Source organism: Triturus cristatus, chromosome 2_2 (assembly GCF_964204655.1).
Source record: "Triturus cristatus chromosome 2_2, aTriCri1.1, whole genome shotgun sequence".
Taxonomy (NCBI): domain Eukaryota; kingdom Metazoa; phylum Chordata; class Amphibia; order Caudata; family Salamandridae; genus Triturus; species Triturus cristatus.
The window spans coordinates 1,078,928,837-1,078,944,545 of record NC_140582.1 but is presented as its reverse complement, the minus strand read 5'-3'; the positions used below and the strand labels follow the sequence as shown (position 1 = coordinate 1,078,944,545).

Genomic DNA, 15,709 nt, shown 5'->3' with positions numbered 1-15,709 from the left:
GGCAGTATAGCTTGATATAGAATAAGCTTTGATACCCTTGGTTGGGACTATTAAGAAGGGGCAGTTGCTCTCTGACAGGTTTAACATGCAGCGGGGCACTAGGCCGGGAAGTCCTCTCTCTCTCTCTCCATTGATCTTTGCCTTGGCCATGGAGCTGTTGGCCTGTAAACTGCGCAAGCATGCACAACAGTGGGGGATTGAGCCACATGGAGTTCATTACATGGTCTCCTTGTATGCCAATGGTGCTCTCGTCTACCTACACGTCGTCGCCTCGCTCCCAGAGCTGATGACACTGCTAATTTATTTTTTGGTAGGTGTCGGTCTCAAGGTGAATTGTGTCAAGCCCTGACTGTTCCACATACGCCCGATTCCAGAGCACAAAAGAGGGGTGTTGCCCCCAAACTTGGCTTCTGTGGCAGTTTGCTACATTCACATACCTGGGCATGCAGATTTATCATATGGACAGCGATCTTATGGAGTGAAATATCTACAAGGTGCTGGGCTCGGTTCGTGGGTCCGTACCATTCTGTATGTCACTTCCACTCTTTCCTCGGGCTGGGTGGCGATTCCCAAGAAGCTCACACTGCCATGATTACTTTGCTGATTTGAACAAGCTCTTAATGGAGCCGATATGGGGGTAGAGGCATGGGGCAATTGGTTCTTGATAAACTGTATAGGCCGCCTCTTGAGGGTGGACTAATTATTAGCAAATTAAGTCATGTGAATTCCAGGTAGCACATAATCCTGTGCTAATGGGCTGAAGCTAACAGCATATCTGTGTTACATGTCATCTGTACCAAAGCCATCTGTCGGGTTGTTTTCAAAAGCCTATTTTATTAACACCACCACCACCACCAATACCACCACCTCCACCACCACCAATACCACCACCACTACCAATATCAATATCACCACCACCAAAACCACCAATACCACCACCACCAATACCTCCACCAACACTGCCACCAATACCACTACAACCACCAATACCACCACCTCCACCACCGATAGCACCACCAATACCACCACCTCCGCCACCGATAGCACCACCAATACCACCACCACCAATACCACCACCAATACCACCGCCAATACCACTACCACCAATACCACCATCAATATAACCACCACCAATACCAGTACCACCACCACCACCCATACCAATACGGTCACCGCCAATACCACCAGCAGCAATACCAATACCACCAATACCAACACCACCACCAATACTGCCACCACCAATACCACCAATGCCATCACCAATGCCGCCACCACCAATATCACCACCACCACCAATACCACCACCACCAATACCACCAGAACCAATACCAATACCACCACCTCAGCGCCTCTCGCTCACTAGTAATAGCAGGGGCACTGTACAAGGCCGGAGCTGCAGCCGAGACCATCCCTCCATGCCTGCCATAAAGCACAGCCCGCCCTGCACCAGGAGGTGAAGCCAGGGCCCTACTACAGCTGGAGTGTTTTTATTAGGCCAAAGATAGCAATAACATTGTGCAATGCCACACTGCACACTCAAATTAAGGAAAGGGCAGAAAAAAACAAGTTACTTACCGGTACACTGTGGTTCTCCAGTAGATATCTTTTGTAGATTCACATGCTTGTATTTTCCCCATCATGGTGAGAGCCTCGCAGTAGATAGAAAAGAATTACTATGAAAGTACATTATAAACCACCAAAGGAAAAGAAAACTTTAACGTTCGTCAGCATCTTTATGTAGGTCCAAACTTCGACCAATCAGAGACGAGTCCAGACCTCAACTCCCCATCAGAGCCACCAGACCTCAAATTTCATGCACAAGTGTGCTAAGGTAAGTAGTAGTATGAGGTAAGAAGTGGCAAGCCTAGACGGGGAGGAGGGAGGGAGGGCCGCATGTGAATCTATGAAAGATATCAATACTGGAGGACCACAGATTACAGGTAAGTATTGAATCTTTCATAGATTCCCATGCTTGTATCAGAGTAGCTAGCAGTGGCATTTCTTAAATCGTTGTGACTAGGTGAAGACCTTCGTAACCACACAAAATGAACATACCATTTAAAAAGCATATAGAAACATATAGATCTATAAGCATCATTAAATCCAGATAAATAACTAGAAACATGTAAAACTGTTAAATCAAATGAAAAAAGTAAAACAGAGGTAAAAGATCTAAATAGGCTGTACCCCAAGTGAACAGATGTCTCAGGACCGCTTGCCCCACTGCAGCATCCATTTTCCAGGCTGAATCCAGGAAATAGTGCTTGGTGAACCTATGCACGTTAGACCATGTTGCCGCTCTACTTATGTCTGGAAGCGATACCCCAGCAAAGAGGGCTGTAGAGGCTGCCATCTTCCTTGTGGAGTGCGCAGATGCCTTTGCAGACAGGGGTTTTCCAGCTTTATTATGGCCGAAGACAATTGCAGAAGAGATCCAACGTGCAATACTGTTCCTTGAAAGGGCCTGACCTTTCCTTGGAGAAGCAACAGAAACAAAGAGCTGGTTCGATTTCCTGAAAGTCTTTGTTCTATGGAAGTAGAATTTGATGCATCGTTTTACATCCAAAGAATGCAACGCTTTTTAGGCAGAGGTTGAAGGATTTCCAAAGTATGTAGTGAGCTTGACCGGCTTATTTAAGTGAAAAGACGTTGGAACCTTTGGTATAAAGTGAGGGTTTGTTCTCAACATTACCTTGTCCTGTTTAAATTGTAGAAAAGGTTCAGCCACGTTGAAAGCCTGAATCTCGCTGATTCTTCTAGCCTAAGTGAGGGCCAGTAAGAGAGCCGTTTTCAACTAAACTTATGTTAAGGCAGCTTTAAGGATCGGCTCAAAGGGCGATTTCATCAATTGAGAAAGGACTGTGTTTAATTCCCATGGAAATGCTGGATGTTTTAATGGAGGAAAAACTCTGAAAAGGCCCTTTATAAGCTCTTTACTTATTTTGCGTTGACCACAGCGAGAGTTTTGATGGTTTCCTGCGAAACCTGGAAATTGCAGCTAGGTGTAGCTTGATTGATGAAGGAGCCAATTTTGACTTTGCTAAGTGAAGTAGGTAAGGCAATACTTGCTTCGGGGACGAGAAGAAAGGATGTATGTCCTTTTCCACACACCAGTAGCAAAATCTTTTCCATTTCGCAGCGTATGCCCTATTAGCGGAAGAAGCTCTGGCTCGCTGAAGGATGGACTTACAATTTGGAGCGATGTCTAGATTTGTAAATTCATAGTCGTGAGGTTCCAAGCTGATAAACTCAGATTTTATCTGAGGATGAACAATCTGGCTGTTGTCCATGGACAGCAGGTTTGGCCATGGTTGAAAGAGAATGTGTGGAGAGATGGAACGCAGAAGCAGCTCTGGGAACCAAAACTGCCTTGGCCATGCCGGAGCGATGAGAATGAGATGACATGGTTCCTTCTTAAGTTTGCTCAGCACCCTTGGGATGAGGGGAAATGGCAGGAAAGCGTATGCGAACATTCCTGTCCACTGCATTTGCAGAGCATTTCCCCAAGAGTTGGCCTGAGGAAACCTGCTGGCGACCTTTTTGCAATTCTTGTTGCCTGCTGTCGTGAAGAGATCCAGATTTGGAGTGCCCCATAGTTTGAAAATTCACCGCAACTGCTTCCAATATCTCATTCCTGACATTGGGAATTGGTTCTGCTTAAAGAATCCACCCACTCGTCCATGCCTGGGACATGCTCTCTATCTGCAACGTTATCTTGTGCTGAATTAGCCATCTCCAAATTTCTTGGGCTTGGTCCGATAACGTGAGAGACCTGGTGCCCCCTTGTTTGGCTAGATAGAACATCGTTGTGGTGTTGTCTGTTCTCACCAGAACAGAGGAGCCTTGGATTCTCTGAAGGAACACCTGCAGACCTAGATAAACTGCCCTCAATTCCAAGAGATTCATGTGTAGTAGCTTTTCTCTAACGGACCATTTTCCATGGATTTGTAACTCTTGGAGATGCGCTTCCCAACGGTCCATTGAGGCATCAGTGGTCATTACATAACTGGGCTGTGTCACCTGGAACGATATGGCTGGACAGATATTGCATTCTTTCTCCCACCATGACAGTGCCTGTTTCATTGCCTGAGAGATAAGGATGATGTCTTCGTAGGAACCCTGTGCCTGAATCCACTGCTTGTCCAACTGCTCTAGAAGAGGCCTCATTTGGAGCCGACAATTCGGAATTAGCGGGATGTATGATGACAGCATCCCCAGTAAAGATTTGAACACTCTTACAGAAGTGGACTCGCTTGCGTGCAGGAGGGTTGCTAAGAACATTATCTTGTGCTTGCGTTCTGAAGGAGGAAACGACTTCATAAACCTGGTGTCCAGTATTGCTCAGAGAAAAATAGGTTTCTGACTTTGATTCAGGCATCAATGAATCAATCAAGTGTTTGCTGAGCACGGCTACTCACCCATTAGGGTCTCAAGGTGCTGGGGAGGAGGGGAGGTGCAGGTTCCAGTTCATCAAGGAGGATGTCTATCGAAGAGCCATGTTTTGAGGTTTCTGGTAAAAAAGGGGAGTGATGTTGTCTGTCTGAGGTGGAGCGGTAGGGGGTCCCTCGTTGAGTTGCTAGCCTAGATATGCGAAAAGCCGTTGTCAGGCCAGTGTAGACTCTCTTGCAGAGTGGAACGTTGGCCCTTTCACCAGCCAGTCGTCCAGGTAGGGATAAACTTGATGGCCCTGCCTCCTTAGAAAAGCCGCTACCGGAGCCATACATTTCATGAAGACACTGGGAGCTGATGGAAGGTCGATGGGCAGAACCTTGAACTGATAGTGATCCCCAGCCACCTCGAACCTCAGGAACTGGTGATGTTTCGCCAGAATAGGAATGTGGAAGTATGCGTCGAGAAGGGACGCTAAAAAATCTCCCTTGTTCACCAATAGAAGAATGTCTTGCAGGGACAACATTCTGAATGATTGTTTCTTGATGTATTTGTTCAGCTGTCTGAGGCCCATGACCTGTCTCCATTTCCCACACTTTTTCTTTATGAGGAAGAAATTGGAATAGAAGAATTTCCCTCGTTGACTGAAAGGAACTTTTTCAATCGCCCACCTTTTCCAGCAAGATCGAGATTTCCTGCTTTAGCAAAGGAAGATGATGATGTATTCTCCTTGAGGGCGGATTCCGAGAAGGCTTGTGAACAAATTCTAGGCTGTGGATGATATCTAGTACCCATTTGTCCTTTGTAAGGGCTCGCGATTGACTCAGAAGAGGAGAAAGATGATGGGACTGCAGAGGATGAAGTTGAGATGAGGTGGCTGGCGGAAGAGAAACGTCACTGTCGTCTAGATGGGTCTTGCGATTTTCCTCGTGCCAAAGGCTTACATCTAGCTGATTGTTGGTTGTATGACACATTGGAAGCACGAAAATGCTGTTGTTGTTGCTGTCCTCCACATTGCGGTCTGTACGATTGTTGGGAATACAGCTGAAATCTATAAGACTGATAGGACGATCTTTGTTGGAACTGACCTCGTCGTCTTCCTCCACGAAAGGACTGATGACGTCTTTGTTGCAACGTGCCTAAAGAACGTGCCGTCTCAGTATCTTTCTTGGTACCCTGTAGTTCCTAGTCCATGCGTTTCTGAAACATGTCTTCCACCTCGTAGGGCATGTCTACAACTTTCGATTGTACTTCAGGGCGGAAGGACGTCGCCCTCAGCCAGCCCGGTCTATGGAGAAAAGCGGCTCCTGCCATTTGTCTAAAGGCAATTAAAGACAAATCCATTGTCGAGTCAATCACTTCCGATGAAGCTCTAGCACCTTCCTGTAGCAAGTCTTTCGCTTCCTTCCTTTTAACTTCAGGAAGATATTCAAGAAGAGGTGCAAGGTCTGATCATAACTGACAGTCGTATCGCCCCAAAATCGCTAAGGCGTTAGAGGTCTTGATGGAAGTAGCGGCCATAGTAGCGAAGCGTCTGCTTATGCTGTCAAGCTCTTTGCCGAGGCACAGTAGAAGGAGATTGCAGATTCCTGGAGCGCCTCTGCGCAGCTTGCGTTATTACGGAATCTGGCCGAGGATGACCAATTAAACATGCCGTAGCTGAATCGGGTTCCTTTTATTTCTTCTCCTTTCTCGGCAGCACAGCTGGAACTGAGGCCGTATTTTCATAATCTTTAATCCTTCGTTCCATATATAATCCATGATAGGTATTGATCGAACCGATTTCTTGGCCGGATCCTTAAAATAATAAAGGCCAAAGCAAATCAAATCTCCTAGAAGCCCTTTCCAGTCATTTGTGGAAGCCCCCAATATCCCCCAGAGGGGGAGGGCAACGGCAAAGATGGAGCTACGTAATCATCCCACTCCTGACCAACTAAGTCTGGATCCTGAATGAGCTCACCCTCTTCAGGTTGATCATCTGACTCTCGATGTAATCCTCTTGAATTGTAATGCAGCAAGGAGCCGGTCTCTCTACCTGCGCAGCAGGAGGTGGAGTAACCACTAGTGGTGGCGGTACTTGAATACTTGGACCTCCGGGCGTCAGCGGAACTGGAGTGTGAGAATCCGGAAATCACTTGTAATAATCGTTGAGCATGTGTCTCAGGTCGGTGACCAGGGAGGTTGGCACCAGCATGGAATCCTTTCTAGTCTCCTGACGTTCTTCGAAAGCCTCATATGGATAGTCATCCTGAAAAGAATCATAAAACGTTAGGCCTGTGGACGACCTGTGAAGGAGTAGACCCCTTCCAAGTACTCTGAAGTGTCCTGCCCCTGTGCTGCTTCTTCATCATCTGTGTCCTGGCATTTAACCCTGAGCTGAGAAGGGCTGTAAGCTGGGCCGAACACACTTTCATCTCCAGATTCCTCCGTATCAAGAAGGTGAGAAGGAGGCAGAGGTGATATCTTTGCCAAAGACGACAAACCTGGAGACTTTTGGATAAACTGGAGGCTCATAAAGTCCTCTTTTCGATTTGTCGACGACGGAAGACGTCTGAAAGTGATAGTGGTCGAAACAGGCAATGAAGAGGGGGGATTTAAACACTGTCATTGGCGAAGTGATCGTTGACGGAGCCGTAGACGTCGTTGACGGTGCTTCCTTCAACGTGGCCGTCGTCAATGCCATCGACAAGGAAATTGTCGTCGCCATATTCGTCGTCGAGCCAGTCCCCAAAGCGGTCGTCGCCACAGACACCAATGGGGATTTGGCTGAAGTTCTCGACGACGGGTCTGTCAACTGAGCTTTTTTTGTTGACGAAGCATGTTTTAGAGGTGTGATAGGCAGAGAGGCAGCAGCAGATTTCTTTAAGCCAGAATCTTTTTGCTTTAGAGCTGCTTTATCGGCAGATGAGATTTTTTCCGCCTTTAATCTTTTAGAATCAGCCTTCAATGAGGTAGAGCCCTCATTTTTACGTTTCCTCTCAGCTGAGGATGGCCCAGGGCTCCCTTCCACATCAGATTTAGATTTTTTCTTCTGGAGCCATAACAACAACATGGCTTCTCTATCCTTCAGAGTTTTTGCTGAAAGGGTCCTGCAATATTTACAGTCCTTGGCTGTATGTTTGGGATAAAAGCAATACAGAAAGTCCTTGTGGGGAACATCAGAGAAATGTTTTGCCTTCCCACAAGATCTGCAGGGTCTAAAAGGCATCTTCTTAGATCCCTCTGACATTTTTTAAGTAAAGAAGGTAGATCAAACAGTACCTGGAGGTGGATTCTAGCAGGGTCAAAAGTTCACTAATTGACCAACTGAGCAGAGCTCAGGGAGACTCCCTTACACACGACGTGCGGTTATAAATCTGAGGTCTGGTGGCTCTGCTGGGGCGTTGAGGTCTAGGGCTCATCTCCGATTGGTCAACGTTTGGACCAACAAAGATGCTGACAAATGTTAAAGTTTTTTTTTCCCTTTGGTGGTTTCTAATGTACTTTCATAGTACTTCTTTTCTATCTGCCGCGAGGCTCCCACCATGACGACGAGGAAGTTACAAGCATGTGAATCTATGAAAGATTCAATAGTGGAGAAATAACCCTCCCGTTCTTCCTCCTGAGCCATGACAGTGTAATCACAGAGCGAAAGGTGTCGGAACGCTTTGTTAGTGTTTATAGCTTGGATCATATGTAACTCTCACTTCACACTTTGTGTCTGTGTAATTTACAACACTTACACATCTTCTTCACTGCACTATTTATCACTACTTTGAAGACGTCACAGACTGGTCTCTTCCTCGGATATTTACAATCTAACAAGCGGTTGAGAAGGCCCTTTATTGCAATGCAATAGGTCTCGCATTTGCATTTAGGTTTTAAAACCCAAAACATAAATAAAAGGCATTGTCATTTACAATGACAATAGCGCAAACTTGCGTGAATGCAAATGCTTATTGACTTTGTTTACCCTTCCTATATAAGCTACATGCATTTACTGGAAAAAGGTAGGCATATAGTAATAGTGCATAACTCGGAGAAACAAAAATTATGGATTTAAAATGTAGTGGTGTTGGGGCTGACTGTATTCATAAAAATGTATTTCTTTGCAAAGGAATCCTTTTCAGCAGCACTATACAACAAATTGAGAAAAATAGCAATAAGGTTCTAAACCCATGCCTTGCAGTTTGCAAGAGGCTTGTTGATGCTGGTTCATAGCTCACTTGCTATAATAGGATTGCAATGTATGTACTGCATGTAACAACAGATGTGTCAAAGGTAGTAACCCACTTACCTATCTATTAAAAAAAAAGAATTTTGATTAGCATGTTACACAATGTGCTTTACAGGAGATGCATTAACCCTCTATACAACATTGAGTCAAAACTGAAACTAGATAAAATACAGATCTCTCCAGCAACTGCATTAACCCCCAGAGTTATCTGACCATCACTATTATCCCCTAAAATTTCCTGGGCACAAACATATCTCTGCAGAGGATGTCTTAACCCCATAAGATATTTGAAAATGCAGCCTTTGCAATCATTTAAACCAGAAAAGACTGAATGTCAAATTTGTCCTCGTTGCCATTTCTTTGCTGCAGAGTTTTAAAAAAGTAAATATATAAGTTGACAGCCAAACTCTGGTTTGTATTACTCTTGTTTCTTCTGACTGCGCCCCTTTGTATCGTCTAGCCTTGACCACCAATTTATGAGTTTGCACATCAATGAGGTTTCTGTAGTGGGTTCTTGGTGAATTGGCAAAACAGTTCATGCTAGGGCATACAGGCTCAGCCAGCGGCGCCAAGCAGATCAAAAGAGGCAGTAACATCTGTGGGTAGGGCAAGGTATCTTTTGCGAATGGGGAGAACCTTTGATTGAAATGTTCGCCACCACTGAGAATGTGCAGTGTCAGCACTTCTGCGTCCTGAAGTTTCCAAGGTAGCTCTCTCTTGTAGAAGCATTCCGCCTTGAGTGGAACTCAGGACTGATGTATGTCTTTCTGCCGATGCTACTCCTGTCCTAAGTTCTCAAGAAAATCTGGAGCAACTGAGCCCCAAGTCATCCTAGTGGCATCAGATTGGGCACAGAGGGTGTGGTATCCAGAACTCCTGCGCTTGAGCAACTGTCCTCTCAACAAGCTGCCCCTCCAGGAAGACCTACTGTTGCCGCAGCAGGGCAGGGTTCTGCACCTGAGCCTTTGCAATCTCCACCTTCATGCTTGGGGATTCAGTGGCGAGTGAACACTTTAGACTTTCCTCCAGTGGTGTAGGATGTCATCTTGGCAACCAGACATTCCTAGACAAAAACTGTATATGCTTGTCATTGGGGCAAATTTGTTGCTTGGTGTGGTAGTCGACATATGGACCCCTCCCAGGCAAAGTTATATGATGTTTTGTTGCTTGTTTTGTTCCTGACTGGGCAGGTCTTTGCTCTGGGCACAGTTTAAAGGTACCTTATGACTCAATCTGACTTTTTAAGGGTGTCTGATCAGTCCTCATTGTTTAAGTCTCCATGCGCTTTTGAAACATTTGCAACATTTGTTTCCTCATTCTCCCTTTGTCATGTCACATTGGGACCTTAGCTTGGTCCTCACATTAATAATGTGCAATCCCTTTGAGCCACTTTACAGCAGTCTCTTGCAGCTTCTCATCCTCAAGACAGCATTTCTCATCGCATTAATATCGGTACGGCATGTAAATGAGCTCTCTCTGTCAACCCAACATACACCACCTTCTTCCCAAGCAAGCTGGTTTTGAAAACAAGGGCATACTTCATGCCTAAAGTTGAGACTCTGCCAGTTAAACCATGACCTTGCTAGTTTCTATGTAACACCTCACTGCTCTAAGGAAGACAAGAGACGCCAGCGTTTGGACTCCAAGAGAACTCTAAGCTTTTATATTGATCACACCAAAGAACATCAAGTGGACAATTGGCTCTTTGTGCTGTTCTCTGGAGTAATAAAGGCAAGACTGTGCTGAAGACCAATTAATTTTGCATTAAGATCTGCTAATTAATGGCCAAAAAGCAGCCTCTGGAAGGACTATGTGCTCAGTCTACCAGGGCCAAAGCTGCCACCACTGTGTTGGCATGCAGAGTCATTGTCCTGGACATTTGCCAGGCAGCTAAGTAGGTGTCCCTCCATACGATCTTGAAGCACTTCAGTCTAGACAGTCAGTTTTGCCGAGAGGGGCATTTTGCGTGCTCAGTCCTGCAGGACTTTCTGGTTTTAGTCCATTCACACACCAACACCCGACTAAGTACTGCTATAGTATCTATTCAAAAGGTGAGGAACCTGTGGCTAAAAGTCTCTTTCAGAAAAACAAGTTACTTACCTTTGGTAAAGCTCTTTCTGGTAGAGAATATCAAGCAGCAGATTCCTCACCGGCCTTCCCATCCTCCTCATTTTGTGATTAAACTCTATCCATTAATACCAAGTGTAGGAATCTGCGCACTGGTCACAACCAATTTGCTACTGGGGCTCTGCATCTGGGGGCGGAGATAGTCTCAAAGCAACTGATGTCAGCATGCAGGAGTGGCATCTATATAGGCTCTGCTCATTTCCAGCGCGGAACGGCGTCAGTGCGGAGCTGCACAGCGCCACCTACCGGCATGCAAAGGTACTGCTGAAAATGTTTCCGTATCCAGTCTGATGCCTGTGGAATATTCAAAAGGTGAGGATTCTGCAGCAAGAAGGAGTCTCTACCAAAAAGACTGTTATTGAAGGTAAGTAACTCATTTGATTGACTACCTCGTGTCATGAGGAAAAAAGGACAAAGCACCACATTGGTTTAGATAAATCTTGACTGACCGTACCTAGTCATTCAAGCTGGGGTCATATTTGGGGTCAACTGTACTTCTAGTCAGTGCGGTCTATAAGGATCCTGCCACGCTTCATTATTATTGAATGTGTATTTGACCCCCCCCCCCTTCCTTGCAAATTACTTGAAAAGAGAGGGATTAAAGCACACATGTACGCAGACGACACATAGTTGGTCTAGTTAAGCCACCTGCTGTACAATTGGAATATAAACAGACTCTACATTTAACCTGGAACTGGATGGGAAATAATAAACTGAAGGTCAAAGCAGAAAGGACAGGGGTCTTGGAGATCAAAGACTGGAGCGCTCTTCCTGGAGTTTTATGGGCCTCTGGGCATGGCACAAGCTTTCTTTCCTTCAGGAACAGTCAAGAGTCTTGGGGTCATTTGGGCTCCCTGCTACTTCTAGTATCTCAGATCAGTGCGGTGGTATTCTCTTTGGGCATATCACTTAAATCACTGGAAGATAAAAGAAGCACTTCAACACAACAAGCTGACTTCACCTCTGCATGTACAAAACGAGACGTTATTCAATGATTTAGCCTATTATAGCCCAATATGAGAAGGTGTTTGGCATCTTAAGGCTAGATGTAAGGCAAGCCACTATCTTGTTACTGTAGGAGTAAGGTAGCACAGAAAAGACAACTTCAGAAAAGCCAGTAACCTACAAGGACGATCAGAAGGGATAGTCATATACACATTCTGAGAGTTGGGAAGCAAACATATACAGTACAAAAAATAGCTCCTCATTAGCATTCAACAAGTGCTCAGGAATTAGTTTATAGCATATTTTAGAAATTAAAAAGTATCGAGTTTCAATTATCTAGCATTCTATGATGATCACAAACAGTTTATCTTCCAATACAATTTGCGGCATAAGTAGAAAAAAACTTTGCCTCGATCAATATGCAGGGAAAAACAAATATATTGGCAGAGATGTAAGAGGTCTTTCACGAATTCCTTACTCTCCTTACATCATAAAGACTAATATTCAGGCTATAACCTCCATTTCTACGCTAGACTGCTTACTTACCCAAGACGGCATAGCGGTGTGTTATCCTCAAAAAATCCCGGAGAGGGCTGAACCTACCCTAAAAACGTAAAGAGAAGAAAAGAAACACAGCGCCAATAGAAAGACTACAACAAAACGTAGCAAATGAAGAAAACACGGTATGTTTGTCTGGAATTTTTATTTCTTTAAAATAATTCATACAAATGGTTACAGTCACAAACATGATTTTTAACCAAAATATTGCTAGCCTACTACATTACCAGGAGGGAGTCAATGTAGGCATTGAAATGCTGCTACTGTTATAGTAGGTTGGTGCCCTCTTTTTTGTTTTTTCCGCATACCACCAACAAAATACACTTCAACTGGTGACAGAAAAGCACGATGCTTGCTCATATAGGAAAGCTTTCACATTTTCCCTCACACTATTTTTGTAATGTGGTCTTCATTTGAAAATAAAGGAATTCATGCCAAAAATGAGAATAGATTTTTTCTGTTTCTAAATTATTCTAAAAAAAATAATAATAATAAGACAAGCAGGTAGAAAAAACAATGCACTATGCGGCGTAGAAAGAAAAATGGGAAAATTTCATTGTCCTGAGAAATCTGCCAACTTCCTTGTTTCTGGGCATGTTTAAACATATAAAAGAAAGGTTTTTTCTAGTTTTCATTTCAAAACTGGATTGCTGAATATCTCCTTTGTGTGTTTTCTGTTGACAGCTAAGCAAACGAACCATTTTAATGTTCTAAAAACTGTACACAGACAAGTACATTCATGATATAATTAACTACTAACTTCTTTTGTTTAACAAAGAACTCATAGGACACAGAAACAGTGACTCAGTCCACTGGACAGGGACAAACTACAATTTATACGGAGGAACATAGCTTCCTAATCTTCTTTTCATCAACCACGCCTTTTCCTGTTATACTGTATATTTGGACCAGTTTCTAAAACAATTATGGTCTTTTAAAAGTTAATGGTTTTGCCTCTATTCAAAATCCAGATTTTGCTTTTTTCCACGTAATCTCCGAAGTTGAAATCTCCAATGCTGGGAATGCTGTTTTTTTTGTGTTTCGTGGGCTACAATTGGTCACTCGGGTGGTCTCTGTCAGCCTCTGGTTTGACAGTTTGGCCAGGGGATGGAGCGTGTGGCGGGTGGACCACGGGAGGGAGGCCGTGTGATAAGGACATGGCGCTGGGCACTATTCCTTCTCCTGCTGAGGGGAGGCCTGCTGGAGCCACGTTTACAACACTGGGAGGGTACCTAGTAGGGAGCAAAAGAAGAAGGTGCATTTAGGAGCAGTGCTAGTGCTTTTCTGTTCACAGAAATGTACAGATATTCAGAAAGAATGAAAATCTGGATTCTGCTCAATTGGGACCTTTCTCGCCGGATGTACCCCCCTCTTTACTGTTCACGTTAATGATTATAAAATCCTTAACATCCAAGGTAATATGATGCTTTCTGGCTACTGCACATCTTCCCTCCCTGCCCATGACCCCATCTCCTCAGGAACCACTCCACCATGGGAAGAGACTTAGCAATCCTTGAGAAAACAATTGTCCAAACTTCTCAAGTGTTTTAGACAAGGATATGCCATGGAGATACTTGAATGATAACTGATGGAATCATGCAAGTAGAGAACGTTTGATTATTCATGGATAAATATATGCCTAAAGACAAGTCTACCTGGAAACAGATCTGTTCTATAGATCACTGCAAGCATCCTACGAAGAAAAAGCTGAAATCTGAATCAATAAGTAAATCACACATATTCTGTTTCAGTCTGTTGCACTATCTGTGAGTGAATTAAAAGAACAGAGGCTGCACCACACCGATCCAGCCACCAATGGAAGACAGCGAGCGAGATACATTCCTACCACAGAGATATATTCAACCTGGTGATTTATACACAGTATAAGAGGCACAGGAATGCTCGTGAAAGTCTAGCTCTACAGGGAGATTCAATTCACTTTTACAGCCACTGTTCCCATTCTTTACATCCTAGTGTACATCAAAGAAGTGTTGCAAGGACCTGCTCAACACTGTTTCCAAGGTAACTAGTCACATGTGCAAGGGAATATAGCACTGCCTGTACATAACTGATAGGGAGGCTCTCCCCACCTGGGATGCACGGGTTTTTTGAAGTATTTCTTTATCCGTCTAACCCACAGCCCCCAGGCTCGAAGGTGCTTCACAGCTATAGGAAACACACTACATGGAACAATTCTGAAGGCTATTTTTTCATTCCTTATTTTCTCCTTTGCAGCATGCTGTTCAGTAGCTGTACCACCGCTATATTTCCCACATGGCTAGATTTATTCAAAATTTAGCGACTAAAGGATTAGATTTTCTACGCTATCATCAATTATTCAAACTGATTAATGGTGGCACTTTGTACTTGGATGGATATTATATGCTTAGAATGAACTGTACCGCCTTTCTTTAATACTCCATTTCTTGCACCTCTAGTTCTTTTGTGTATTTTCAGGTTTTCCACCGTACTCGCGGTCATACTTACTCTTTTCTACAAAGATCTTTCTCACACACAGGGACCATCCATGTTATAACTCCAACTGCTCCACTTTACCCATCGTTCATCTGCAGGTCTCATGTGGGGATTTCTGTCCATCTCATATCGGGACCTCCTCCTTAGGGTACTTTGGTTAGATGCCTGCTTCTTTGGAGGTCTTCTTAATGTCATTGTTAACCAAGTGGGTCTCTCTCTTCATTACTTCTACAAACCCCAATTCTCTTTATCTCTCATAAAACATATCCAAATAAAGAGAGAGGGATTGACACAGGGTATACACCCTAATAATGATCATTAAGTTCACAGGGCCATCATCTGAGAATATAGGTATCTGAGGGTTCCAGTGTTCGTATGCTAGCCGGCTAATTGCCTTTTTCTGTCCATTTGTTATGCCAGTAGATAATTCCCAAATTTTACAAGATTCAAGTTCCATGCTATTATTAATTGGAAGTGTCCCGTTTCCCTACATATTGCCCTTTTTTTAATCTTAAAACATTACCCTGCAGGCCTTCATTACTTTTCTTCCCATTAGCCTTCATCTCATTGCATTCTATTTAGACAAATTCTGCTGTATCTAACTCTGCACTGATAGTCATTCTTTTTATAATTCTACTGTTGCATGTTTTCTTTGAGCCCCTGTTTTTTCTCTTCAACATGTACAGCAATCCATTTCTGTAATATGCCTTATTTGTTTTTAAGACCTGGCCTTGAATTGGTGATAAATGAGTGCTGTTCTGAGATACATTCCCTCTTGTAACACTGATCTATTACTTCATGTGAACATTTGTGTCAGTGTAAAGTAGCATGGCAGGAACTATCCTGCATCACTGTACCTGAAGGATCTAGAGATGTTATGCAAATCATCTATCCACTGTGAATGGCTCAGTGGTTCACATAACAGTATAGTTGCCAGAGCCTTACACTGTGCATTTTTAATGTACTATTGTGCTGCAAACTCCTTTTGTGCTACCCAGT

General features: G+C 44.0%; 1 protein-coding gene and 1 long non-coding RNA gene across 12 annotated transcripts in view; both read right to left on the bottom strand.

The window, feature by feature from the left end:
* Positions 1–12,319, bottom strand: part of LOC146863171 (uncharacterized) — a 187,981-nt gene extending 175,662 nt beyond the window's left edge. The window contains exon 1 of the long non-coding RNA XR_014978221.1: positions 12,224–12,319. This is a non-coding gene — a long non-coding RNA (uncharacterized LOC146863171). The remainder of the gene's footprint in view (positions 1–12,223) is intronic.
* Positions 12,320–12,365: 46 nt separating this feature from the next.
* The window catches only part of CTBP1 (C-terminal binding protein 1), a 2,306,313-nt gene continuing 2,302,969 nt past the window's right edge, over positions 12,366–15,709 (bottom strand). For all 11 annotated transcript variants that reach the window (XM_085642592.1, XM_085642594.1, XM_085642593.1 and 8 more), the window contains one exon: positions 12,366–13,467. In XM_085642592.1, coding sequence (XP_085498718.1) covers positions 13,284–13,467 — 184 coding nt within the window. In that variant the 3' untranslated portion in view covers positions 12,366–13,283. The remainder of the gene's footprint in view (positions 13,468–15,709) is intronic.